The sequence below is a fragment of the Myotis nattereri genome, assembly GCF_964212035.1.
Source record: "Myotis nattereri genome assembly, chromosome: 15".
NCBI lineage: Eukaryota > Metazoa > Chordata > Mammalia > Chiroptera > Vespertilionidae > Myotis > Myotis nattereri.
In genome coordinates, this window is record NC_138090.1 from 24,058,325 (window position 1) to 24,085,047 (window position 26,723).

Below are 26,723 nucleotides of genomic sequence, written 5' to 3' on the forward strand. Positions count from 1 at the left end.
GATACCACCATCTCTGCCTGAGGCAGGGGCACACGGTGAGGAAAGGAGCACCATCCAGGGAAGGAGCACTGACTCCACGGTTCTCACCAGGAAGCACTTGCCTCTGGTCCTGGGGTGGGGGACAGGGGCTTGGTCTGTATAGTAGGGGGGGTTGGAGGGCTTTCTGTGAGTTTGGTGGTGAGTGGGCTGAGGCTGGAAGGGAGAATTCGGAGCTAACCAGGCTAAGAGCTTTCCTAGCAGAACCAACAGCGTGTGCTGATGTCTGTGGTGCGACCCACTGGAGGTTCTGAGATTGAGCCGCTGGCAGGAGCATGGAAGGGGAGGGCATGCAGGGTCAACCCTGGGCCTTGGTTCTTAGTCCTAACAGCTGTGAGGCACCATTGAAGGTTTGAAGCCCAGGAGTGGCATGAGCCTTTCATAAAAATGGTTCTGGGAGTAACTTCTGGCTCCTTCAGTAGGCCAAGCAAGATGTAACAGTGGTGCTAGCCTTGGAAATGGATAGAAGTTGACAAATTCAAGAGCAATTTAGAAAGTAGAATTGATAAGACTTGGTGATTGCCTGAGGACAATAATTTTACATTATCTGAAAATTTTTTTTAGTGACATCTGTTAAATTTTTTTAAAGAGTGGTCAGGGAAGGTCTTAATAAATTCTCCTGAAAAAAAAAAATAAATTCTCCTGCTTTTTTAAAAAAGTATTTTTACAGAGAGAGGAAAGGAAAAGGACATATAGAGAGAAGCATCAATGTGAGAGGGGAACATCGATCAGACTCCTCCTGCACACAGCCCCAACTAGGGATCAAGCACACAGTCTGGACATGCACCCTGACCGGGAATCGAACTGGCAACCTTCTGCACAGAATGATGCCCAACCAATTGAGCCATACTGTTCAAGACTCAAATTTTTATTATAATGTTGCTGCAAAGAAAAAAAAAACTCACAGTAGGCTAATTCAAAGATTCCCTCTTAGAGATATTTTATGGGGAAAGACACTGGTTAGGTAATCATTGTTAGATTAGATAGGAAAAGAAAATATTTGCTTGAAGCCACTAGACTCTTGATTAGCAGTCAGCTGGGTGGGTGAGTAATTTCTGAGAATAAATGTGAATACCTTTCATGTTTTTAGGTAATTGCCAAAGCATCAGCAGTGCCCATTTCCTTCTAGAAGGTTATGCATTTCAGAACACACAAAGGATCTGTGTTTTGTTGCTTGTTTGTTTTGTGGGCTAAAGATAAAGAGAAAAGACTCCCAGATTTCAGGGTTGGGTGAAGAAGGGGGATTGGACCCTCCACCCCTCTACCTGCCCAGGGTTTATAGACACCATCGCCCCTTCCAGGGATAGGGCCGCCTGTAGTTGATCAGTGGTTTGTTAAACTTTTTATTTTGAAACACTTTTAGATTCCTGCAGGCATTGAAAAACTAGTACAGAGTTTCTGTGTACCGTTTATCCAGCTTCCCCTGTTGGTAACGTCTTTCATAACTATAGTTATAAACCCAGGAAATTGACACTCAACAATATTATGAAATATACTACAGACCTCAATCGGCTTTCACCATTTTTACGCGCACTCGTGTTTTATTTTGTTTTATGTGTTGGTGTATAGTGCTGTGGAATTTTATCACATGTATATATCTGTGTGACTGCCACCACTCACAGGATGCAGAACAAATGTTGTTTATTTAAATTCTTTCCACGTTACTTCATGACTCTGGTCCCCTCTTACAGGATCTAGCTAGTGTTTTCAGTCTAGCTAGATCCTGTAAGAAAGCAGAAAACGTAGTTCATTCCACCCTCTCGTCTAGGATTTCATTCTCTGCACCCACACTCCTGTTGCTGCCTGCGAATGGCCAGGCACCTTTCCTGCTATTCCAACCCTGATGCTGCGCTCACCTTCTAGACCTCATCTGCCTTCTTCCTTGACCCTGCCTCAAAGCTGAGATCTCCTTCCCTCCCCTCTCTTCTCCAGGAATACCTCTCTTTCCTGTTTCTTTGTTCAGCTCGAGCACTGAGATGTAGGTACCAGGACTCTTATGGTGGCAAGGGACCCAGGGCTTCAAAGAGCACATCAGGGCTCAATCTTTCCTTTCCACACCATCTCTGCTCCCCCAGCCTCATGTTCTACCAGCTGGCAGCAGTGGGATAAATTTTATGAATAGCGCTGGCCAAATAAGTCCCGGGAGGATTCTGATGGGCCTCGCTTGGGCCATGTGCTCGTCCCTGAACTAATCACTGTGCCGGGGATGGGCACTTCAGTTATTTCCAGGACCCTTGGACCTGTCTTTGGCTTATTGTGGTGGGAGGTCAAGAGCGGTGGATCTGCTTCATGAGAAGCACGTGGAAAGGGTCCATCCCAGGAAAAGGTGCTTTTTGACAGAAAAGAGGGGAGGAAGGGACCAGTCGAGTTTGTTTCCATGTAACAGTGCACAGTTATCCCCTGGCAGGGCAGGGGGTCTCCCTGGCCAAGGTGGAATTCGTCTTTATCTCCGTTATCTGTTGCTGTAGAACTATGCCAATACTTAGTGGCTTAAGACAATAAGCATTTTATTTATTTGCACATCATCCTGCAGTTGGGGCAGGGCTGAGGGGCTGGGGAATGAAGGAGCCGGGCCACGTTTCTGGGATGCAGGCATGTGGCTGCATCCTCGGGGGAGTGACCTCCGTCCAGCTTCTAATTGGTTCGTGTTCATTTTCTTTTAGTGGATATCATGGAAATCAAGGAAATCCGCCCAGGGAAGAGCTCCAAGGATTTCGAGCGTGCAAAGGCAGTCCGCCAGAAGGAAGACTGCTGCTTCACCATCTTGTATGGCACCCAGTTCGTCCTCAGCACACTCAGCTTAGCAAGTGGGTGCACGTCCGGGTGCTTTTCTGCCTCCCTGTGCCTCAGTTTCCTTCTTAGGGCATTCTCTAGAAGCAGGATGCTCACACCTGCCTTCCTACTAATGTGTTTGGGGGCATCAGGGTTGAATCCTAACCCTGCCCCTTTCTAGCTGTGTGCACGACCCGGGGAGGCAGGGCAGGCACCAAGGGATCGGGCCTGCCATCTGCTACCTGGGGAGCGGGCCTAAGCCAGCAGGTGGTTATCTCCCGAGGGGTCCCAGGCTGTGAGAGGGCACAAGTGGGCCTAAGGGACACCCCCTCCACCTCCCCTCCCCTGCCAGTGCACAAATTTTTGTGTGCCAGGCCTCTAGTATCTTAATAAAGGGGGGAAAAATAAAAATAGAAGTTTCTAAGGATTCAAAATTAGCTGTATTTAAGAGAACATTAATCAATTAATGATAGTGGGAGCACCATTATTTATAAAATGTATTTCACTTAATATCTGTTTTATAATAACATTTTCATTTTAATCATGCTTAGACAAGCAACTGTTGAGAAATTTTATTTGTATTTCCTATTATTAAAATGTATTCATTAGGAGGAAAAAAAAAGTTGACCAAAGTGGGGGGAAGCTTTGAAAGCTGAGCAGCGGTAGGCACATGTCATATAGGGTCGAATAGCTGTCGCCGATTTAATTTGTCATTCATTTTTCCCCCATCAGGCATCTTTTGAGCTGTGCTCTGAACTGGGTTGTGCTAGAAGTCAGTGGGGCTCTGGAGATGAGTAAGATAGTTGCTGCCTTTCAGGAGTTCATAGTATTTGGGAGACATGTGTGGACAGGAGCTTACAGTGCCCTGGGATAAGAGCAATAGTCCAAGCACAATACAGTGGGCTGAGGGGTATTGCATGTCTGTTTCCAGGGAAGGCTCTGCAGAGGGGGAGGTGACTTTTAACCTGGCTTTTGAGGCATCAGGAGCAACTGGGAGGAAAGAAGAAGGAGAAAGCATTGCATCTATAGGGTGGGGCAAAAGTAGGTTTACAGTTGGAGTATGGGAAACAGTTTAATCTTGTATTATTATTTATTATTATATTATTTTCCATATGAACAACTGTAAGCCTACTTTTGCCCCACCCTGTATAAGGGTTTAGGGAAATAGCAAGCTGGGTCTGGGGACTAATAAGTGTATGTCTGATTGATGGTGTGTGGTGGGTGGTGGAGATGGGGCAGGAGGGAGGGGATTGTGACCCTGAATCTTCAGAGCTGTGTCCACTTAACCCCACTTCAGGCAGAGCCTGGCTGCTGTTCTTGGTAGGAGAACGAGAAAAACCAAGCAAGACTTGGAGCCCAGGATACCAGTCTGTCCCACTCCGGGTCCCTCTTCCAGAGCTCTGGAATTCAAGGTTGGGTAGAGAGATGGGGAAGACTTCGATTCACATCCCAGCTTCTCCTTTATTGGCTCTGGAACAGCTCTCTCAGTCTGCTGAGGCTTGGTTTCCTCATCAGCACGGGAAGAATGAGAGCAGCAATGTTGGCCTGATATCGTCTGGACCAACAAGATACCTGGTGGTTAGGAGATGTTTAATGACTAGATCAGGTGTTTTCATTGCTTGCTCCATTTCACTGATGAGGAAGTGAGGCACAGAGGGGTTAAGTAACCAGCTGAATGTCGCACAGCCCTGCAGTGGTGCGGTGGGACTTGGCGATGATGCCAAGCTCTTAACCACCACTTGTTTTCGCTTCCCTCATGGCATCAGCATCTCCTACTTCCCACCCTCCTCTCTGGCCTTGGTTGGAAACAGGTGAAATGCTGAGGGTTGTTCAAGATTGTGGTACAAATTATTCCAGGCCCTGTGTCCTATTCATTAGCATGGGGTTAAAAGCTAAAACTTCTTTTTAAAAAATGCCTCCTTGTCACCTCTGCTATAGAAGGCTCGTAATAGACTCATGGCCTCATCTCAGACCAAAAGCAGGTGTCAAACCTTGAAGGTATAAAAGAGATGCCTTCTTGGTGCCCTGCTGCACAACTGCAAATGGGCACAGGCTTCTCCCACGCCCGCCATCTGTATGGGGCTGGGGAGGCGGGAGCCAGGGTCAGTAGGACTCCAGGCAGCGGTCTTCCCAGAGCGTAACACAGCATTTCTGTTCCCGTTCACCTCACTAGCTGACTCGAAGGAAGATGCAACCAAGTGGCTCTCTGGCTTGAAAATCTTACACCAAGAAGCGATGAGCGCGTCCACACCCACCATCATTGAGAGGTATCGGCTTTGCCTGTCTTTCTCTGTCTTCGCTCTCTCATCCATTTTGCTCCCTGTAGCCACCATGGGCGAAGGGAAGAAAAAGGAGATGTTTGATCTTGGAGGTTCATTGAGTGTCCTGTGTGCAGTAGATGCCCCGTAGTGGCTGTGGACCCTCCGGTGTCTCACAAAAAAGGCTGTCTCCGTACAGGGCCTGGGCCTTCGCCTTCGCCTGTTGGCATGCGGAGTGCTTTGAAATGACATAGAAACATGCACTGGTGTTGTGTTTGAGGGGAGGACCAGAGGGCTTCCTTCTTAAAGGCTTCAAGAAGGCACTAGCTGACTCAAAGGGCAGTCAGATGCAAGGTCAAGAATTTTCCACCTGCCACCAGGAGTGTCTGGCCAGCATCATGGATGTCTGACTGGGATTGTCCATCCCCCAGGAAACGAAAGCCCTCCGATTTCACCACTTTTCTGACCAGCTTTTTGGGGATTAATGGATATCATCGGAGGGACTCACCCGTTAAGGAGCGCCAGCCTGTACCAGCTCAAGGGGCCTCTTGGCTCAGTAAGGGTTTTTTGACCACAAGGAAGAAGCTGCTTTCCAAGTTAGAAAGTTGGAAAACCCTTCCCAGGGTCCTTAGTCCCTGCTCCATAGAACTCAGACTTGTACTGTTTTCTAACTTTCTCTCTCTGTGTCTCAACTCTCTTTCCAGTTGGCTGAGAAAGCAGATTTATTCAGTGGATCAAACCAGAAGAAACAGGTAACATTTGTTCACATCTTGGCAGTTTTCTCCAGATCATGGTGCACTCTGATTTTCATTCTTTCTTGAAATGTTCAAGGGGGTTGGGTGGGTCACGATTTGTGCTGGGGAAAGTTCCTCATGAGGTCACAGTTAACCTACGATGCACCAGACGCGGTGCTAGGCGCTGGGGGTGGAGCTCATTGCAGTGGAAAATTCAAGTCCATCTGCAGAGACGAATTCTCTGCATGGAGCCTTTGGACCTCATCATTTCGGCCTTCACATCTGAGCACTTGTGTCCTGGGGAGAAACAGGATCGCACGGCGCCTGCCCTCACTTTGCAGTGGGAGGGATGGACCATACAGAAGTAAACCGGGCTAATGGCGATGGTTCTTAGGGCTGTGCAGACGAGACGGCGATGTGATAACATACATTCCAGTGGATTTGACCTGTTCACTGAACAGTATGTCTTGGAGTGGTTCCCTGTCGGCACACAATGCTCTAGGCCAGACACATCTGTAACAAACGTGTTTGTCCTCGCGGGAAGGCAGTGTAATTTCCTCACTGGCGGGAAATGATTTCCTTCTTGATGGACATACGTTGTCCCTGGTCCTTTGGGAATAATGCTGCTCTGAAAACCTGTGGGTCTAGACATCTTCTGTTAACTCGGGTGAGGAGGACCTGAGCAGGGTGACATCCCAGAGCAGGACATTTTGAGAGAGGGGCTGCAGGGGAGCTCCCGTGTCCTCCGCCCCGTACCCAGGACTCTGATGGTTGTTAGTCTGATGGGTGAGGTGCTTATATTTGCATTTCTTTCTTTACCGGTGAGGTTGGACACCCTCGTGCCCAGTTTTTCTTAGGTATGAGCCAGTTTTATTGATAACGTAATGATAAAAACTACCATTTACTGAGCATGCTAGGCACTGTGAGCACATTATAATCATCATCTCATGTTTAGCCTCACATCAGGCCTTTTTTTTTTTCTTTCAAATTTTAAATGTTTTTCCTTCCCTCCATTAAGATATGTCACAATTGCCCTGTCTGCTTTGGCTCAGTGGAGAGAGCGTCGGCCCTCGGACTGGAAGGTCCAGGATTTGATTCTGGTCAAGGGCATGTGTCTCGGTTGTAGGCTCGATTCCCATGCCGTCACGTCAATGTCTCTCTCTCTGGCTCTCCCCCTCCTTCCACTCTCTCTAAAAATCAATGGAAAAATATCCTCAGGTGAGGATTAGCAACAACAACAAACAAAAGGTATGTCACTGTCATATCTGAGGCAGTGGCTCCCTCCCTCTTGTTCTTGAATGTGCTCCCCTCTCCAGGCACCTCTGTGTCAGGCCAGTGTCCCCTGTCACCCAGAGTCCGGGCGTCCTTCCACGCTCTTTCTACACACACCGACGGCCTGATATGGAAGCATTCACCGTGAAGTGCTGAAAAGCTTAGTACTGTCAGGTCAGCCAGCAGCCCACTCCGTGTCCCCCATCTGTCTGTCTTCCCTCCTCCGCTCACTCAGCAGTCACTCTGGCCCCACACCCTGCACCCTGCTCCGGGGTCACAGCGGTGGACCAAAGGGTCCCTCGTCGGAGGGTTCAGTACACACTGGCCTCCTCGGAGGGCTTCCTTTCTCTGTGGCTCAGGGGTGACTCATAGTTGAGATTGGCACAGGGGTGGCAGGTGGAGCCTCCGGGCCCTCCCCTCGTGGGGTGGTGGTACGGGGTTGTTGGTTTTGTTCCCGAGTCCACATCTCCTTTATCTGTTGTTGGGAACTGGTTCTCTCGCTCAGTGTGGATCCTTCCTGCGAGTCCTTAGAGATCCATCTTTCCATCCGCTGGTCCAGAACCTTCCGCGGAGAGGAAGTCTGTTTCTGGACTCGATTCCTCTGTTCCCTCTCCCCACGCCCCCTCCCAGTGGCAGAGCCCTGCCGCCTGTCCGCCAGCGTGTGGAAAATCCCACCTTTCCTGTGGTTCTGGGAGGCCCCGAGGGAGTTTCTCAAAAGGAACTTTGACTTGACCAAGGGGCCAATGAAAGGGCACGGACTTCTGTTCTGCCAGTTTCCCCTCCTTTCCTGTCGCCCACGACTAATTGCGTTTCCTGAAAGAAAACAAAGGAGCCACAGAAGCAAAGGAAAGACTCAGTGGGCAGGAGGCCGGCTCTGAGCGGGCCCTGCGCGGGCGCCCAGCCTCTGGGTGCTTTCCTTGGCGTGGGCACCTGCTTTCATTGTCAGCATCGCTGGAGACCAGCTGGCAGCAGCGGGCACTTGTGGAGAACTTGCTTTGCAGCGGCCACGGTGCTGAGCACTTTCCATCCCGAGGGGATGCCGACGGAGCGCTCTCGGGCGGGGGACCCTTCTGTCCATTTTATGAGGACACTGACGCCAGGACACGGTCGGGAACTTGTCTGCAGCACCTCACCTGGTCAGGTGTGGCACAGGGTTTGAGGCTCACCCACCAGTACGTGACATTGCCTTTCCTTCTTCAGGCAAGCATCTTTCCTTCCCCACGCTGACCTAAAACATATTACTTAGTCTGTTTTATTGTGGTAAAATATACAGACATAAAATTTATCACAGACTTCCTCTCTGCTAGGGTTCTGGGCCAGCTGCCAGAAAGACAGGTCTCTATGAAGGACTCGCAAGAATCCATCTGAGCAGGTGCATACTTCCGTAAGATGAAGGGCATTCACTTTGTGCACTATCACCACCATCCGTCTCCAGAACTCTTCATCTTGTAACACTGAAACTCTGTCCCCATTAGACAATAAATCCCGTTCCTCCTCCTCCCAGCCTGTGCTAACTTCTATTCTGCCTTCTGTCTCGATGAATCCATTACTCTAGTTATCTCAATATAAGTGGAATCTAATACTTTTTGTCTTGTTATGACTGGTTTGTTTCCCTCAGCAATTCAAGATTTCTTCGCGTTGTACCACGTCAAAATTTCTTTCCTTTTTTTTTTTTTTTTTAATCCTCACCCGAGCATATGTCTATTGATTTGAGAGAGAGAGGAAAAAGGGGAGGGAGGGAGGGAGAGATGAGAGAGAGAGATGAGAGGGAGAGAGAGATGAGAGAGGATTGGTTGCCTCTCATATACACCCCGATTGGGAATCGAGCTCGAAACCTTTTGGTGTATGGGACAAGCTTGAACCAACTGAGCCACTCAGCCAGGACAGAATTTCTTCCCCTTTTAAGGCTGAATAATATTCCACACTTTGTTTACGTGTTTCTCTGTTGGTGGGTACTTGAATTACTTCCCTCTGTTGGCTATTGTGAGTATTGTTGCTGTGAAGATGGGTGTTTGAGTTCCTGCTTCTGATTCTTTTGTGCATTACCCAGAAGTGGAATTACTGGATCAAATGACAAATTGCCATGCTGTTTCCATAGCAACCACAACCATTTTACATGCCCACCAACACAAGGTCTCCATTTTTTCCTGACTGCCTTGCTTACACTTCTTATTTTATTTCTTTCTAATCGCCATCCTAATGGTTGTGAAATAGTATCTTGGGTTTTGATGTTCATATTCCTAATGACTAGTGATGTCGAGCATCTTTTCACATGCTTTTTACCATTTGTACATCTTCGGAGAAATGTCTACTTGAGTCCTTTGCCCATTTAAAAATTTCACATTCTGATTTTAATCCTCATTCAGCTTCCAAGCACTGACCCTGGGCTAGGTTCTACATAATCTTTCAGTTTTCATGTTTACACTTTCATTTATTGTTTTCTGTTTTAAAAATGCACATGGACTTTAAAAAAAATCAGTAGCAAAACAAAATTTACTAGATAGCATAACCCAGTACCAAATGAATTTAGGACAACACATTTCTCTAAGAGTCGGGAGAAGGAAGTGATGACATGTGGGTTTGAGTGCTTTGGGAAATCTTTAAGAATTGAGGAGGAATTTGATCTGGGAATTTTAGTTTGGGTAGGAATTAGATATGTAGAGAAGACGATGAGGTCCTCCTGATGTCTTTCTGGGTGTTTATCCAGCCTGGTGGTCCTTGTTACTCTTTGCACTCTTTCTATTACTCATTGGTTGGTAGTTTAAGGTGTTCTCTAAATTTTCTCAAGCTCCATTGCGTGTCTATGCTTCTTGTACTTTATCTTTTCAAAAATTTAAATCATTTTTACTTTTTAAATACATAAAATAAAATTACAATATTATATTAGTTTCAGGTGTACATCCCAGTGATTAGACATTTGTATAACTTACTAAGTGATCATCCCAGTAAATCTCATACCCATCTGACACCGTACATAGTTATTAGAATACTATTGACTATATTTCCTGTGCTGTACTTTATATCTCATGACTGTTCTGTAACAATCAATTTGTACTTCTTAATCCTTTCACCTTTTTCACCTATCCTCCCAAACCCCTCTTTTATCTGGCAACCATCAAAATGTCTGTATGTGTGAGTGTTTCTGTTCTGCTTGTTCAGTTATTTTGCTTTTTAGATTAAATGTTGATATGTATTTATTGCCATTTTATTGTTCATATTTTTAATCTTTTTTTTTCCTTCTTAAAGAAGACCCTTTAACATTTCATGTGTTATTGGTTTGGTGGTGGTGAACTTCTTTAGCTTTTTACTTGCCTGGGAAGCTCTTTATGCTCTTCTGTTGTAAATGATAGCTTTGCTGGGTAGAGTAATTTTGGTTGTAGGGCCTTGCTTGGGTTTCTGTTGAGATATCAGCTGATAGTCTTGTGGGAGCTCCCTTGTAGGTAACTAACTGCTTTTCTCTTGCTGCTTTTAAGAGTCTCTCTTTGTCCTTAACCGTTTGCATTTTAATTATGGTGTGAACTCTTTGGGCTCATTTTGTTTGGGACTCTCTGTGCTTCTTGGACTACTTATGTCTATTTCCTTCACCAGGTTAAGTAACTTTTCTGTCATTATTTTTAAAATTAGGTTTTCAATTTCTTGCTTTCTCTCTTCTCCTTCCAGCACCCCTATTATGTGAATGTTGGTACACTTGAAGTTGTCCCAGAGGCTCTTTATGCTATCTTCATTTTATTGGATTCTCTCTCTCTCTTTTTGCTATTCTGATTGGGTATTTTTTGCTTCCTTATATTCCAAATCTCTGACTTTATTCTCAGCTTCGTCTACTCTTCTGTTGATTCCCTATAAATTATTCTTCATTTCAGTTAATATATCCTTCATTTCTGACTTTTTTTTTTTAATGGTTTACATGTCCTTTCTTATTCTCTTGGAATTCTCACCAAATTCATTGAACATCCTTGTAACCAGTGTTTTGAACTCCACATCTAGTAGATTGCTTGTCTTCATTTTGTTTAGTTCTTTTTCTGTAGTGTTGTTCTGTTCTTTCTTTTAGGACATATTTCTTTGTCTTTTCATTTTGCCAGCCTCTCTGTGTTTGTTTCTATGTATTAGGTAGAGCTGCTACATCTCCCAGGCTTGGTAGAGTGGCCTAATGCAGTCGGTGTTCTGTAGGGTCCAGTGACACAGCCTCTCCAATCACCCAAGCTAGGCACTCTAGATGCGCCCCACCCTTGTGTGGGCTGTGCACCCCCTCCTGTTGTAGTTGACTCTTGATTGTTGTTGGCACATCAGTGGGAGGGATTTACCCCCAGGCTGATTGTCTGCAAGGACTGGCTGCGACCACTGACCACCATGGAGGGTCACCTGTGTGGGGGCCACCCCACAGAGCAGAACTTACTTCATTCAGCAGGGCTCTGGTTCTGCAGAGTCTGCCCATTGAATGTGTTTCTTGTGGAGGTGGTTGATGGTATATTGATGTGGTCTCAAGCTGATATGGATTTTTTTAAATGATGAAAGTCACTCCTGCTCATTATAGAAAAAATTTTTGGAAATTCTGGAAACTAGAAAAAACTTGTATAAATTTGATATTAAATGGTAAACACTGTTAACTTCAACTACATTTTTTTTGTATATGTCTTCCACCCTCAACTTCATTTATTTGCTTCCTTGTTCACGTTTCCTTATTAAAATATAACTATGCCTAATCTTATATCCTGTTCTTTAATTAACTTTTGAATTTTGGAATAATTTTATATTTAGAGAGTTTTCATATTCCTCTCTGCCCAGTTTTCCCTGATGTTCACATCATACATTATGCTGGTATATTGTCAAAACTGGGAAACTGTCTTTGATATGTGACTATTAATTGAACTCTAGACTTCTTTGGAGTTCATTTTTCTGTCCCACCAACATCCTTTTCCTGGTCTGGGATCCAACCCAGGACCACACACTGTACTTAGTGGTTCTGTCCCCGTGGCCTCCTCTGGCCTGCACTTGCACAGTCTTTTCTTGTCTTTCATGACCTTGATAGTTTTGAGGAGCATGTCTCAGGTATTTTGTTGAATGTCCATCAATTAGTCTGATATGTTTTTCATAATTAGACTGGAGTTATATAGCCTCAGATGATGGGTATTTGGGAAGACTATCACAGAAGTAAAGATCTTTCAACACATCATATCAAGAGGAATATACTCTCAACATGGCTTATCAATGGTGATGTCAACTTTGATCACCTGGCCAAGGCGGTATCTTCCAGATTTCTCCTTTGTAAAGTTGTCCCCTTTCCATTCTTTGGGAATAACTCATCAAGTCTGGCCTTCACTAAAGGAGAAACGAATTAAACTATTTTCACCTCATGTCAAACTATAAGAACTTTTACATTTCATTGCAACTCTTCAGAAACACTATGTCAGTGTCTATGCTATAATTCAACCAATAAGAATTTGATATTTGGCTCAAAAAGTTGCCCTGTGTTTGTCATTTAGTTTGTGTCTAGCTTTTCATGTTCCTACTGTCAGAGAATGGTCTTCCAAGTGAACTTATGATGTGGCCCTCAGGAGAAGCACTTTTGGGGTCACTGTAGGATTTTCAGCCTTCATGCCATGACCCCTCTGTCCCCTGTTGGTGGTAGTGTTCTGCTTTAGTTAAGTCTTCCCATTGTTGTTGCTGCTCATGTTGGCTGGGGCTCCTTGAGGTCAGGGATCTGGCTGGTTCCACTCTAATAGTGTTTGTTGGATGAACGAAACTCCTCCTTTTTCACTCCTAGACATAACATCCGGCACATGGAATGTTCTAGTATTGGACATTTTCATTATGACATTTCCAGGCCTGGGGGAAATGGGTTAAAGGTTTTAACAGTATAATCTTGGCCAGATTTCCAGAGACCTCCCCTTTATGAGCCTTTAGAGTTCAGTTGCCTCTTATCTGGGAATTAGATTCTAAGGTCAGTGCATAAGGTGAAAATCTCTCTGGTCAAAACGCCCCTTGAGGAAACCCCTGCACCTTCTATGAGGGTCTCTAGAATTGCATTTCTCAGTTTGAGATTCACAAGGGCTGGAGTCCCACTGAGGGGGCAGCAGCCTGAAGGGCTGGTAGCAGATTGCCTCCTGGGTACATTTTTTACCCCCTTTGCCCTTGTCCCCTTGCACATAGATTGGATCTGTATATGCCCTGTGCACTACTCGTGCTTCAGCCTGGAAGTGGCAGAGGGGAGGCTGAGAGCTTTCATGGGGTTAACATTTGTGGCTTTGGCTCCTTGGGACCACCTGGGGGTCTTTAGCCACAGGTGTGCACAGCCGCCCCTGCAGACATTCTACTTCACTGGACATTCTGGCTGGAACCCAAGAATTTGCCTTTCTGACAAATTCCCAGCTGTTGTTGATGCTTCTGGTCCAGGGACTCTCCTCAGAGCAGCAAGTTCCTAGAGCTGCCCATTTTTAAATTGGATCGTTTGTCTTTCTTTTGTTTAGTTGTATGAGTACTTTATATTTTTGGCTATTAACCCCTTATCAGGCATGTCATTGGCAAGTATGTTCTCCCATACAGTGGGTTCCCTCTTCATTTTGATGGTGGTTATGGTGGTTTCTTTTGCTGTGCAGACGCTTTTTATTTTGATGTAGTCCCATTTATTTTCTCCTTAGTTTCCTTTGCCCTAGAAGATGTATCCATAAACATATTGCTATGTGAGATGTCTGAGATTTTACTGCCAATGTTCTTCTCTAAGATTTTTATGGTTTCATGCCTTACATTTAAGACTTTTACCCATCTTGAGTTTATTTTTGTCTATGGTGTAAGTTGGTGGTCTAGTTTCATCTTTTTGCACGTGTCTGTCCAGTTTTCCCAGCACAATTTGTTGAAGAGACGGTCTTTACTCCATTGTATGTTCTTGCCTCCTTTGTCAAATATTAATTTACCGTAATGGTGTGGGTCAATTTCTGGGCTCTCTGTTCTGATCCATTGGTCTGTATGCCTGTTCTTGTGCCAGGATCAGGCTGTTTTGGTTATAATGGCTTTGTAGTATAGTTTGATAGTGACCTCTCTTTAGTTTGAACCTTTGTGACATTTCATATCTGCAGAGGTTATCTGGTCACCTAACACCATGTTCTGCTCACACTGTGTATCTCCTACATGGCCATGTCCCTGGCCTCCAGTGAAGGGTAGAGATAAGCCTTGTGCACCGAGGTGTCACCCTAACCTTGAATCCAGGTCTCGTGCTCAGTTAACGCTCTCGGCAGGGTCTTCTCCTGGAGGACTACCTGAGGCGGTAGCTGATGGGAATAGCCAAACCCTCCGCTGTTGAAACCCCTCAGGTTGACGGAGTTGGGTTTCTCTCTTTTGCAGCATCAGCCTCCGAGAATTGAAGGCCATCTTGCCCCTCGTCAACTTCAAAGTGAGCAGTGCCAAGTTCCTCAAGGATAAGTTTGCGGTAAGTTTCATGGCTCAGCCTGATAATTTTGTGACTCACGGCTACTTGTGCCTCTCATGTGAAGCCACTACGGGCCTGTGAACTCTGTGGACTGGTGCCCAAGAACGTCCTTCACCCCAGATCCTGTCTTAGTCCAGACAAAGGAATCATGGGAAGATCTTGGTGACCATGTTCTCAGTTCTAGCAGAGGACGTCATCTATGAAGACTGCTTACGCAGATGCTTGATTTGAAACACACTCACCAGCCCAACTTTTCCTTTCCTCCCCCACCCTGGAGCCCATTTCACTTCTAGTAATATGGACAGATGTGTTTGTTTTGGAAAATATTTTGAAAGACTTCTCATGTAGGTTGCCAGGGATGTAGAATTTTGTATGCAAGTCTTGATAGTGTAGTCGTCAGAGTTGGTTCTTCTCTGTCCTTCCCTTCACTTCCCACCTATCAGTCTTCCCACCCACCTTTCCCCTCCGAACCTTTCCTCCCACCCACCCTGCCATCCACCCACTCCTCCTTCCACTCATCACTTAATTTCTTTATGTTCTTGTGTAGCTAAGCTGCTGGTAGATTTGGGGCAGGTAAAGCCACTCCAGGAGAGATGGGGTAGAGGAGGTGAGGTGGGGTTTTTCCGAATGATGTGATGATGGAGATGATGTAGCGGCACACTTTCTGGCCCCAGAGAGATACCAAGTCTTGTCAAGGAGCCCAACCACACTCCGCCCCAGTATCCTCATTTGGAGGACTCACATGGCCATGTCCACAGCAGCCCCCGGCATGGATTCCTCAGCCCAAGAAGCACATTCGTTTTTGTACCAGTGAGCTCCTGGAAGAGTTAACCCACTTTATGGTTTATCCAGCCACCTTTTGATTTCCCCCCAAACAATCTAACAAATTCAAAAAGATGAAAATGGAGAAGGGTGGGGATTGAAAGGAGAGAAAAGAGATGGGAGAAGCATTTACCATTGATTACTACTTAATTGGAATTTTGTTCTCTTTTAAGCCTTCACTTGATGTTATCTAGTTCGGTTTCAGGGAAGTCTGAGGAGGGTGATGTTGGTTCTCCCATTTTACAGATGAAGAAACTGAGGGTCTGAAAGGGTTACGTAAATTTCCCAAAGGCATTAAGCCTTGACTAGAGTTGAGTTCCATGTAATCTAAAAGCTTGGTTAGTTTTCTTATGCTTTGAAAAAATGACCTGTACAAAACTACCCTATAAATATGTCTAGATTTAAACATGTCTTTGATGCCCCCAAAAGGAGAAGTTCTCATTATGGCTCGTGGAATTCTGGTAGAGACTCTTCCCTTTTTGGGATCAACGGAAGGATTTTACCTGGTGGGGTCCCTGGTGGCTATGTCCTTCAGACAGCTAAGTAGGAAGCTTGTGGACAGTTTGGGTTCAGAGGAATGAGGGTTGATTTTAGCCAGTGTTGTAGAAAGGTGTTCTATTGCTGTAATCAGGGAGGAGTCATTCTTGTGGTCGACACCAACACTTGTGCGGTCATTTTTTTAATTTTTTTTATTTACAGGAAATAGGTGCAAACAAAGATGAATTCAGCTTTGAACAGTTCCATCTCCTCTATAAAAAACTTATGTTTGAACAGCAAAAATCGGTAAGGTGATGCTTGAGCACATGATCGAATGATGTTTCTGTTTCCCCCGTGTTTCCAAGTCCAGCACGTTCCTAGGAAAACCAGAGACGTCTTCTTTCTAGTCGCAGAAATGGAAAGTGGGGATGACAGTGACATACCATTTTCACCTGTTAGACTGGCGGATGTTTTTAAAGGTGGTAGTTCTTTGGGGAAAGTGTGGGGAATTGGTTCGCCTACCTTCTTGGTGGGAATATGAGTGGCTGCTGTACCTCCGATTGGAATGTAGTCTGAATCTATTAAAGTAAAAAACTTCACCACTTCTAACTGTATTATCTCATTGGGGAGGAAATTTATCAAATTATTAATAGTAACCATCTAGGGGTTGAGGAACTATGCGTGTATGCCTTCTTTTTATACTTTTATTCATTTTTATGAGAATATATTTTTAAGATAATATGCTATTTTAAAATTAAAAGGTCCTGTGAACTAGGTTCAGCGAACAAAAGCGAAGACCAAAAAGGTTAAGATAGTATGCTAATTTAAACTTAAAATATATTTTGGCCTGACAGTGGCATGTTGGGGACTCTGTCTTAGGGAAACGAAATCACTGGGACCTAAGAATGTGTCACCGGGTTGTTTATCGTAGCGTTACTCACTCGGGCAAAATACCCGGCACCATCTGGGTGCCTCTCGGTGGAGGCCCCGCTGGTAAATCGTGGTCCGGCCGTGCTGCGCAGCATCGTGCCGCTGGTGAAGCCTTCCGAGTCCCTTGTGTTTCTGGATGTTCATGAAATTTTGTGAGGAAACCAGCAGCAGATTCATGTGAGGAGTTGGGTCCGATTTTTTGTAAAAACAAAACAGAATACAGTGACCCTCCTATATAGCATCTCTGTGTGTTTTTATGAACAAGGAGAAAGTATGGAAGAATACACACCTCACATTTAATGTTGATTACTGTGTGTGTTCTGGAGGAGTTTGGGAAGACGGGTAGGAGAGAGAATTGCCTTTTTCTTTGTACATCTCAGTTTTCTTTGACTTGTTCCAAGTTGGTGTGTTACTTTTGCAATAAAAAAAAAGTCACCAAAAGTATAAAGCTTAAAAAGCGTGCAATGCACAGAACACAGTGCTTGGTGGGTGGCATGCATGCCACCAACAGGAGCTGCTGCTGTTACTGTTGGCAGCGGGCTTTGCAGGTGGCAAAGGTGGGTTCAAAGCAGAGCTGAGAGGGAGCAGAGAGTAGGTGGGAGTTGGAGCCAGTGGATTATCTGGTCTCTCCCATCAGCTGTGTGATCTTGGGCCAGCCACTGACCACTCCCAGCCTCAGTCTTATCCGTGTGATGGGGGTGAGCCTGCACCACAGGGCTCTGAGGAGGACGAAATGAGGGGTTGGGTGTTGAGTGTGCAGTCATTTTTAAGTGATGAGTGTGAAAGTTGCTAGAAGACAGTTTTTTTAAAAAAAATTATATTTTTATTTCAGAAAGGAAGGGAGAAGGAGAGAGAGAGATAGAAACATCAATGATGAGAGAGAATCATTGATTGGCTGCCTCCCGTATGCCCTCCACTGGGGATCGAGCCCGCAACCTGGGCATGTGCCCTTGACTGGCATCGAACCCGGGACCCTTCAGTCCACAGGCCAGTTCTCTATCCACTGAGCAAAGCCAGCTAGGGCTAGAAGACAGTTTTAATTACCTTTTACATGCAGGCTGGCAGGTCGGCCACAGGGTGAGGCCCCTTGATAGGTGACCAATGACCATGAGATTTTGGATGTCTCCAAGGAAGGGAAATGGGAGAAGCATTTCCTGTGTGTCTAGATTGGGCAGAAATACATTATTTTATAGAGTAAAAACTTCCGGTGCACTGTGTTTACTCCCCCCGCCCCCACATATATAAGGATTAGTTCTTGTTTTGCCAAAAAGAGTGGAAAGATTATAGGTATTAGGAGTTGAAAGACCCAGATTCCAGCCCCAACTTGACCTCTAACTGACCAAGTGGTTTGGGGGAAGCCATCTTTTTCCTCCTCACTCAAGCATCCTCCATAAAATGAAGGTATTAAGTCAGGTTACTGGTTATAAAAATTTTAAAACTATGTACTCCCCTCCCCCTTTTAATATGGAACCTTAATAAAAAGAAATCTATTGCACAAAAGCTGATCGAAACACTTCTTAGGTTAAAATCCGTAAGCTTTATTTATAGTCAGTGCTTGAGAGCGATGAAGGTGTTTCGATGGCAGTGTACCTTCGAAATCCAGAATAATGACAACTGCTGTCTCAGGCAATTGACCAGGACTGAGAACAAAGCTTGATTCATTCAAGATAAGTGATTGCAAAGAACAGTGTTTGTAATCAGTTGCCTTGAAATTTCAGGATGCTGTCTCAGGGGACAGATGGCAGGCAAAGCTTGAGAATAAGGTTTTCAAAACAGCTACTTGGGCTGCCAGCACAGGTTAAGCCCTGGATAGTCTCCATGGTGATAAAATTCCACACGAGAGGTATTTCAACCTGCACCTTCTGGTATGGGTCTTTCTAAGGCTAATTAATGTGTGTGTTTGAGAGGGAGAAATTGGAGTCCTCAGATCCCCTGGGGGTTCCCTAGATTGCCCAGTTTTGGGGGAAAGACGCCTGTACAGATTTGCCTTTGGCGGCCACAGCGCCACATTGAGCATGCATGCATTCAGCTGTACTTGGCCTAATGGTTCTAAATGTTTTTGAAATGAATTGCCTACATTTAAAACTTGGGGGATTTCATATTAAGCTCCAGATTTTTAGCTTCTCTCGAAATACATTGAGATCTGGCTATCTACGGGTCCTGCGTTCCAGTGCTGACCTCTGAGTAGAAAGGAGGCATGCATTCCCTGGTTGCCCCCGCCCTCACCCGCAGCCAGCTTTCTGCTAATCTCTGTTGCCTGCCTGGCCCTGAAGACTTACTGGTTTGGCAAACTCTGGTCTCCACTATTGGATGGTATTACTGTCCAATTTGGCCAGTGCATATATTAATTCAGTGACTTGGAATTTGAATAACAAAGCCCCAAGCTCTCTAGATAGTTGCTGGCTGACTTGGGAAACTGCAGTGCATTTGTGGTAGGTAATTGCCCCTCCCCTGTTAGCATATAACTTACTTCCTGAGCTCTCCCTGGAAGCAGGACAGAGAAAAGGATTAGTGGTGCTCTTAGGGGCTCCCCTGGATTTCTTGGGCTCCTTGGGGAGACAGGGCTGTTTATGGTGATTGATACCCTGCCGCCCCCCAGACCCAAATCCAGGGAGTGGGTTCTTGCTCATCAGTAGCTGTAAGTTTCCAACTTGAGGTTGTCAGTTCTTCTGTGTATCTACCCACCTGCTTATGCTGCTGCTTTCAAGCTTCAGAGCTTCCAAAAGTTTGACAGCAGCAGGAAGATAAGACTTGTAATTTCATGTGTGTCCCCCTGATGAGGGGCTATACCTCTAACCTGGCTATAATAACAGGATTATGACCATAGATCATAGCTAACATTTGCTAAGTGTGAACTCTATGCTGGCTGCTGTGCTAAGTGTTTTACATGCATTTAATGCTTCTCACAACCCTGTGAGAGAGATACTGTTATCCCATTTTACAGATGAACAAACTGAGGGTCAGAGAGGTTACTTGCTGGAGGTCATACAGCTAGTAAGCTGAACTAGGGTTTGAGTTCTCCTGATTTTAAGTTTTTAAACTTTGAATAAGGGAAATGTCCAACACATACAAGCAGGGATACTAGTATCACAAACCCCCATATAGCCATCAGCCAGCTTCAGCAATGATCAATCAATTCATGGCCATTTTATTTCATCCATGCCCTTACCCACTTCCTTCTTCTCATAGGATTTTTGTATAAATCTTTCCTTAAATATTTTAATAGAATACTCTGAAATTTTAAGGACTTGAAATGTAGCAGTGAGGGTGTAGGAAAGTTGGTGTGTTCACTGGTGGGGGTGTCGGTTGGGACAGCTGTTTGGAGAGCCAGTTGATGGAATCTACTGAGGTTCATGTGCACACCCCATGTCCAAGTGTTTTTCTGCCCAACAGAAACACTGGTGCACGTGGGCAAAGATATGTACGAGGACCTTCTTTATAAGACTGGATATAGTAGCAGGAAATTGATACACATGTTATGGAATGCAGTGTGGGTTTTCAAAGTAATGAGGCTGGACTATTTGAGGTTGTAGGTAGAATCATATTTAAAGCTTCAAATAGCAGCAGAAAGTTGGGAGACTCGATGTAATATATTATGATTAGATATAATTAGACTAATATTCATAACATAAATTCTAGAAGGAAGCCTACAAAATCATTAAGAGTGATTGATTCTCAGGAATAAGATGATGACAGAGGTCAGGACTTCTGCCTTTTGCTTCATACGTTCTGGTTGTATTTGACTGTTTACAAGTCGCTCAGATTACAATGATAATTTCATAGAAAAAAAAAAAGTCTATTCATTTGCATTAACAAGTCGCACAAATGATGGAGTTAATTTTTTAACCCCCCAAATCTGACCATTTGCATTTAGTGGCTTCACTTGTCGACTGTCCTTGTTTTGTGTGTTTTCCATTTCAGATTCTTGACGAATTCAAAAAAGATTCCTCCGTGTTCATCCTGGGGTGAGGCACCTCTTCTGGGTTATGGTTGTTCAGGGTGGCTGAGCCGGTGATTGGTGCCCTTGGGGGTCCTCCCAGTCCAGCTAGCGGCTCTGGGAGGGTCGCCCCTGTGGGTGGGCACTGGGGGCGGGGGTCCGCCTATCCGGGGATTGGGCATGCCGACCCTGTGGCACGGATCCACAGGAACAGTAGCAACAGAGTTTGTGGAGTGGTGGGTGGGTGGGGTGGCCCGAAGGCTCTGTGAGAAGCCTGCGTGCTTTAGGACCTCCTTTCTTGGGGTGTGCTTTATAGAACATGACAGGTGGAGAGGTTTTGTGTTGTTTGTTTTTTTTTTATACAAATTAAAACATTGTTAGTACCAAGTGAGTTTGGAAAATTCCTGGGTAAGCAGGTTTAACTGAATGAAAGAGTGGAAGCATGTAAAGTGCTTCACGTGGTGTGTGGCAAGGACCTGTGTATAGTAATAATGATGTTATGAAAAAGTAAGTGCTGCGGGACTTGTCAGGACCTTCACTGAGGTACTGGTGTCCTAAGTAGGGGATTTAGAAAGTGTTCTGTGTTCCCCAAGCCTGTCTGCCCGGGGAGAAAGGGATCCCATGGAGTTAACAGCACCTAGAACAGTGATGGCGAACCTATGACATGCGTGTCAGAGGTGACACGCGAACTCATTTTTTTGATCGATTTTTCTTTGTTAAATGGCATTTAAATATATAAAATAAATATCAAAAATATAAGTCTTTGTTTTACTATGGTTGCAAAGATCAAAAAATTTCTATATGTGACACGGCACCAGACTTAAGTTAGGGTTTTTCAAAATGCTGACACGCCCAGCTCAAAAGGTTCGCCATCATTGGCCTAGAACATGCTTTGGACCTGCTTTTTAGGGACCACCCTCATTGGTGCGGACACTCTGGCACTGATTCCCTCTGTCACTTTCTAAACCAGAAACCCTAAGACTTCAGAGTGTATAAAAACCAAACCTGATGTTTATGTCATATTTTAATGAAAAGACTAGTGAATTAAGGAAAAGCTGTGAAGCAATCGTAGGAGGCTTGTTCGCATAGATGAGTAGACGTGCACTTATAATGAAAGACAATAGACTTGTGGACCCCGAGTGTTCAGTACAGGGAGAAGCCTAAGGCATGTATTTCTCCTATATTTTGAAAAGTCCCGCCCCCCCCTCACCCCCTCCACTGGCAAGTGCTCAGGGACGAGTACGAATCTCGCCGGGCAGCTGTTCTGCAGGATGCACTTCCATAGGTACCAGGTTGCCTGTGCCGGTCAGGGGGGCCCAGCGTTTTGATAGCCATGAGCAGCCCCTCCTCAAGGCCATCGGTCATCAAGCTGCTGGCCGAGGTGGCGTCCCCTTTATTCAGGGTGAAGGGTTCCCTCATCCCAAATGGAAAATTCTCCAACAGCGGGCCTCTGCGTGCTCCATGGCCAGGTCCTGCTGTTCCCGCTGATGCTCGCCACCCACCCAGAGTCCAGGGGGCGTCATCCGGCCCCCAGTCCTGCTTCAGAGCCCCTGGCTCAGCACACTCCACATTGGGGCTTCTAAAGAGACGCTTTGATGTGGCCCCAGCTCCCCTTAAAGTCTGTTCACACCCAGTCTACCCACGCATTTGCTGGGCACACACATATCCGTGCTCTCCTTCCCTCCCTCCGCCCCGCTTCCTTGGCAATGGAACCACCTAGGAGCAGCTAAATGCAGGTTCCAGGGCCCTCCAGTTGTTAGACGTCAGGAATGTCATCTAAGTCACCTTTGTCTTCCCATGACAAGCCTGCCCCTGGCACAGAGGAGGGTCTTGCCAGGGTGTCTGGGTGGCAGGCCGCCTGCTGGCAGGAATGGCCTCTTGACTGCTGTCGTGTGTCCCTCTCTAAACACCCTCTCTTTCCCCGAGGGCAGCAGTACTGACCGGCCGGATGCCTCCGCGGTTCACCTGCATGACTTCCAGCGGTTTCTCTTACATGAACAGCAGGTGAGAGAACAGAAGGGTGCAAGGGGGGCTGGGGGGAGCTTCCTGGATGGTTTCTCACCATCTCACCACCTGCCCTGGGTCTTCATCTGGCCACCTGTGGTCAGGAACAGTTTAGTCTCCCTGCCCAGTGCCTCTGGAATGAGGACAGCCCCACAATTAGCTCCTTTTCAAGGCGCAAATTGAGGATGGGCAAGAGGGAGAATTTTTCTCTGTGGACAGGCAGGCTGAGGCCTCCAGGCAGGTGCGCCTCCCCTGGCTGGCTTCCCCTCCGGCTCCTGGCTCAGCTTAGGTTCCCTTCCCCAGGAAGCCTTCTCTGACCGATGGAGGATGTGACTAAGGCGGTGAGCCTGCGAGGTCCCCTGGGGCATATGTGAGCACAGTTGTCCTCAAACGGATGACACGTAGGAAGAAGTCTCCTGGAGTGTTAATGTCCAGGCTCCAGGCTGGTGGCAGGGGCCGTGAGTTTTGTGGGGGGCAGTGCGAGTTTTGTGGGGGGCAGTTCTTTTCCACTGGGCGGCTCTGCCCCCCAGGGGGATGCCTGGAGACAGCTTTGGTGGCCACAACTGGGGGTGCTAATGGCATGTGGTTGGTAGAGAACAGAGATGCTGCTCAACAGCCTCACGCGCACAGGTCAGCCCTCCCGCAGCGAGGAATGACCTGGCCCCAAGTGCTAATAGGGCGCAGCTGAGACACTGACTCAGGCCAAGAGAGAGCTGAGCTCCTCGCACTAGCTGTGCGGCCTTGGGCAGCAATCTGGCCTTTCTGTACCCTAGTTTTTTAATGGGGGTGAGAGCCCCGCCTCTCAGGATTGTGGGGGTCAGAGAAGATGGTGTTAATCTCTGTGTATATGCATCCACATGCATAATCACATATCAGTGTTTTATTTATGTCACTGGAGTCTCATTTACATTTTCTCTATTTAATTTTTTGTTTTCTGATAGACTACTTTTTTAGAGTAGTTTTAGGTTCATAATGATACTCAGTTCATTTATATTTTAAAAAATCTTTGTATTGCAAAATGTTTTAAACATGTGCAAAAATAGCCAAGCTGGCATAGAGCCACCATGTGCCCAGCACTCCGATTCATCATTTATGAACATGTGCCCATTTTATTACATCTGTCCTCCACCTCACACCCCTGTCTCCCTCTCCTTCCCCTTCTTTTCGTGGCCCGGAAAATTCTAAAGTAAACTGCAGTGTATCATTAAGACAGTGTGTCATTTCACTTGTAAATCGTCAGCTTGCCTCTCTCATGAAGTGGACTTCTTTTTTTAAAAAGCATAATCATAACACCGCTATTGTACCTTGCACACGCAACTCTAATTTCTCTGTCATCCAATACACAGCCCGTGTAAAGATTTCTCTGATTGTAGAGAAAACAGTGAACAGACACACACTTTTGCACAGGGCAGCCACACATAGGGCCCAGGCAATGGCTGTCGCTACTCTAACGTGATGAATGGTGACCGAGGACATTGAGGTGTCATGCTTTTTCCATGTGGGGGTTGAGTGCGAGTGATCAAGAGGGCTTATTTGCTCAGCCTGAGCTACCACCAAGGAAAAGTAAAAGGAATGGGGATAAGTGAGTTCCCTTTGGCACAATTACACCTTCAGTACTGAGCTGCCACTGCAGTGAAGCAGAGAGAGAGGTGTATGGTTTATTTCTTTCCCACCATGCTCTTCCTTGCACTGAATTACTCACTTACACACACACACACACACACACACACACACACACACATATTAGAGGCCCGTTGCACAAAATTCGTGCAAGAGTAGGCCTTCCTTCCCCTGGCTGCTGGCACCGGCTTCCCTCACAGCCCCGGCTTCATCCGGAAGGTGGTCTGGAAGGACATTCGGTCTAATTAGCATATTACACTTTTATTATTATAGATATGTGTGTGTGTATGTATGTGTGTGTGTGTATTTGTTGTTGTTAGTCCTCACCATACTTTCCATTACTTTTTAGAGAGTGGAAGGAGGGGTAGAGTCAGAGAGAAACATCGATGTGAGATAGGTACATCAATTAGTTGTCTCCTGCACATATCCTGATGGGCTGGGGCTGGGGATCTTGCCTGAAACCTAGGTATGTGCCCTCGACTGGAATCAAACCCATGACCCTTCAGTCTGCAGGCCGATGCTTTAACCAGTGAGCCAAACCAGCTAAGGCATAACGATATTTTTATTGATTTCAGAGAGGAAGGGAGAAGGCGGGAGAGATAAAAGAAACATCAGTGATGAGAGAGAATCATTGACCAGCTGCCTCCTGCATGCCCCTTGCTGGGGATCGAGCCCGCAACCTGGGCATGTACCCTGACCGGGAATTGAACCATGACCTTCTGGTTCATAGGTCAACTCCCAGCCTCTGAGTCACACTTGCCAGGCCAATTACTCACTTCTGTAGGGAGCTAGTGATGTGTTACACACATATTGATGACCAAAGGCTTTTCTGAAAGAAAGGGTTTATTGAGCCCAACGCCGGCCAGAAAAGGGCCAGGGCCTGGGGCACGCAGCCTGTGCAGCCGGCAGGGCTGGTGGGGAAGACGGTGCTCGCTGTCCTGGAGCTGAGGGGCTCGTCTGGGAAAACAGTGGGGGAAGAAAGGTGTAAGTTGCTTAGAAAGAAGGCACATTGGCTGTAGATAAAGGGGGTGGGGAAAGGGCAGAGTCTGAAAAGAGGAAGTGAACGCTCCTTGGATCGGTGGTGGGAAGCAGTCAGAAAGTTCATTTGTAAACGAGAGGCGGAGGCGCCTGGTGGTCGGCGGCACCTGGCTGTCCTCTTTAGGTTATGGTGGGAATGGCCACCTGGACGTGTATTCACCATTCCAGCATGCACGCAGGATGACGCACAGTCTTTTGTTGGTTTTGCCCTGCATTTAACGGGTTAACCTGTTTTGTCCCTTCCTTCCACCCTCCAGTTGGCTGTTACAGCTCAGAATTTTCTCCTTGTCAGCAGTTACATGGCTAACCTCCTGGGGACAAGTGGCCTTACATCCCAGAATTCACCACCCAGTGCTGCTTAATTTTATTACAGGGGAGAATGACAAGCTCTCCCCATCCTCATCCCCTCCAGCCCCCACCTCCCGCCACCCCCAGCCCCTTCGCTGAGCTGTCCTTGGAGATCAGGGATACAGGCTGCAGCTCTTCACATGCAAGACAGCCCCTGAGCATCTGTGTGAGTGTGATAGGAGCGCCAGGCATGATGACAGAGATGGGGACCCTGAGCCATCAGCTGGCTGACCCTTAATGTCCCGTGTGCCGGTGCTCTGTGGGGTGACGGCATGAAGCAGAGCCAGTCACTGAGGACATCTGTTTGGTGTGATGGATGTGCACATGTGGAGTAGTCACTGTAACACTTGGTGTGTAAACTAGCACAAGTTTTCTAGAAAGTGCTTTGGCAATATGCAATTAACATGAAAACTTTGAAAAAAGGTTAATATACTTTGATTAAATAATTGCCCTCCTAGGAACTTACCCTAAAGCAACAACAGCAATGTTTTCAGCAGAAATGAAAACTTGGAACTAATCTAAATTTCCGTGAAGGGTCCAGTTAACTATGCCCCAGTCCAGCTGTGGGAGGGGTGGGCCACGCTGTAGAAAGGGGGTAAAGAGGAAGTCCCCAAAACTGATGTGCCTGAGTTGGTCTCAAGCTCGATGTTGGGGTCAAGTTCTTTAATGACTCGACATCTCAGTTTCCCCATTTATAGGATGAGGAGAATAATAAGTATCTCCTGGGGTTGATGAGGAAGCTTCGTAGAAGGAAGGAGGAAGCTTCTGGCCTTGGGGGGACATCGACGCCTGGCATGGCCTTTGCATAAAGGATCCTACAATTTGAGTCTCATGTTTTAATATTCAAAGATTTTAGCACTTCTGTATTCAAACGAACTGGCTGCTCCCCAGCCGCCCAGCTGTTTCGTGTCCCTTATCCAAGTAGATTTGCAAGAATCAACAGCAAGGCTCATTGTTGACGTGCACCCACATTGCCGGGCGGGCCATTTCTCCGCCACCTCATTTGTGTCTGTCCTTCGGCTCTTCTCTCTTTCAGACATCTTGGCCCGACCCTT

The 26,723-nt window shown here is 46.2% G+C and overlaps 1 protein-coding gene across 1 annotated transcript in view; it reads left to right on the top strand.

The window, feature by feature from the left end:
- Positions 1-26,723, top strand: part of PLCG2 (phospholipase C gamma 2) — a 140,465-nt gene that overhangs the window by 50,151 nt on the left and 63,591 nt on the right. The window contains exons 3-9 of the mRNA XM_081108221.1: positions 2,700-2,843; positions 4,982-5,075; positions 5,771-5,818; positions 14,408-14,492; positions 16,014-16,097; positions 20,643-20,686; positions 22,590-22,662. Of these exons, the coding sequence (XP_080964347.1) occupies positions 2,700-2,843; positions 4,982-5,075; positions 5,771-5,818; positions 14,408-14,492; positions 16,014-16,097; positions 20,643-20,686; positions 22,590-22,662 (572 nt within the window). The remainder of the gene's footprint in view (positions 1-2,699; positions 2,844-4,981; positions 5,076-5,770; positions 5,819-14,407; positions 14,493-16,013; positions 16,098-20,642; positions 20,687-22,589; positions 22,663-26,723) is intronic.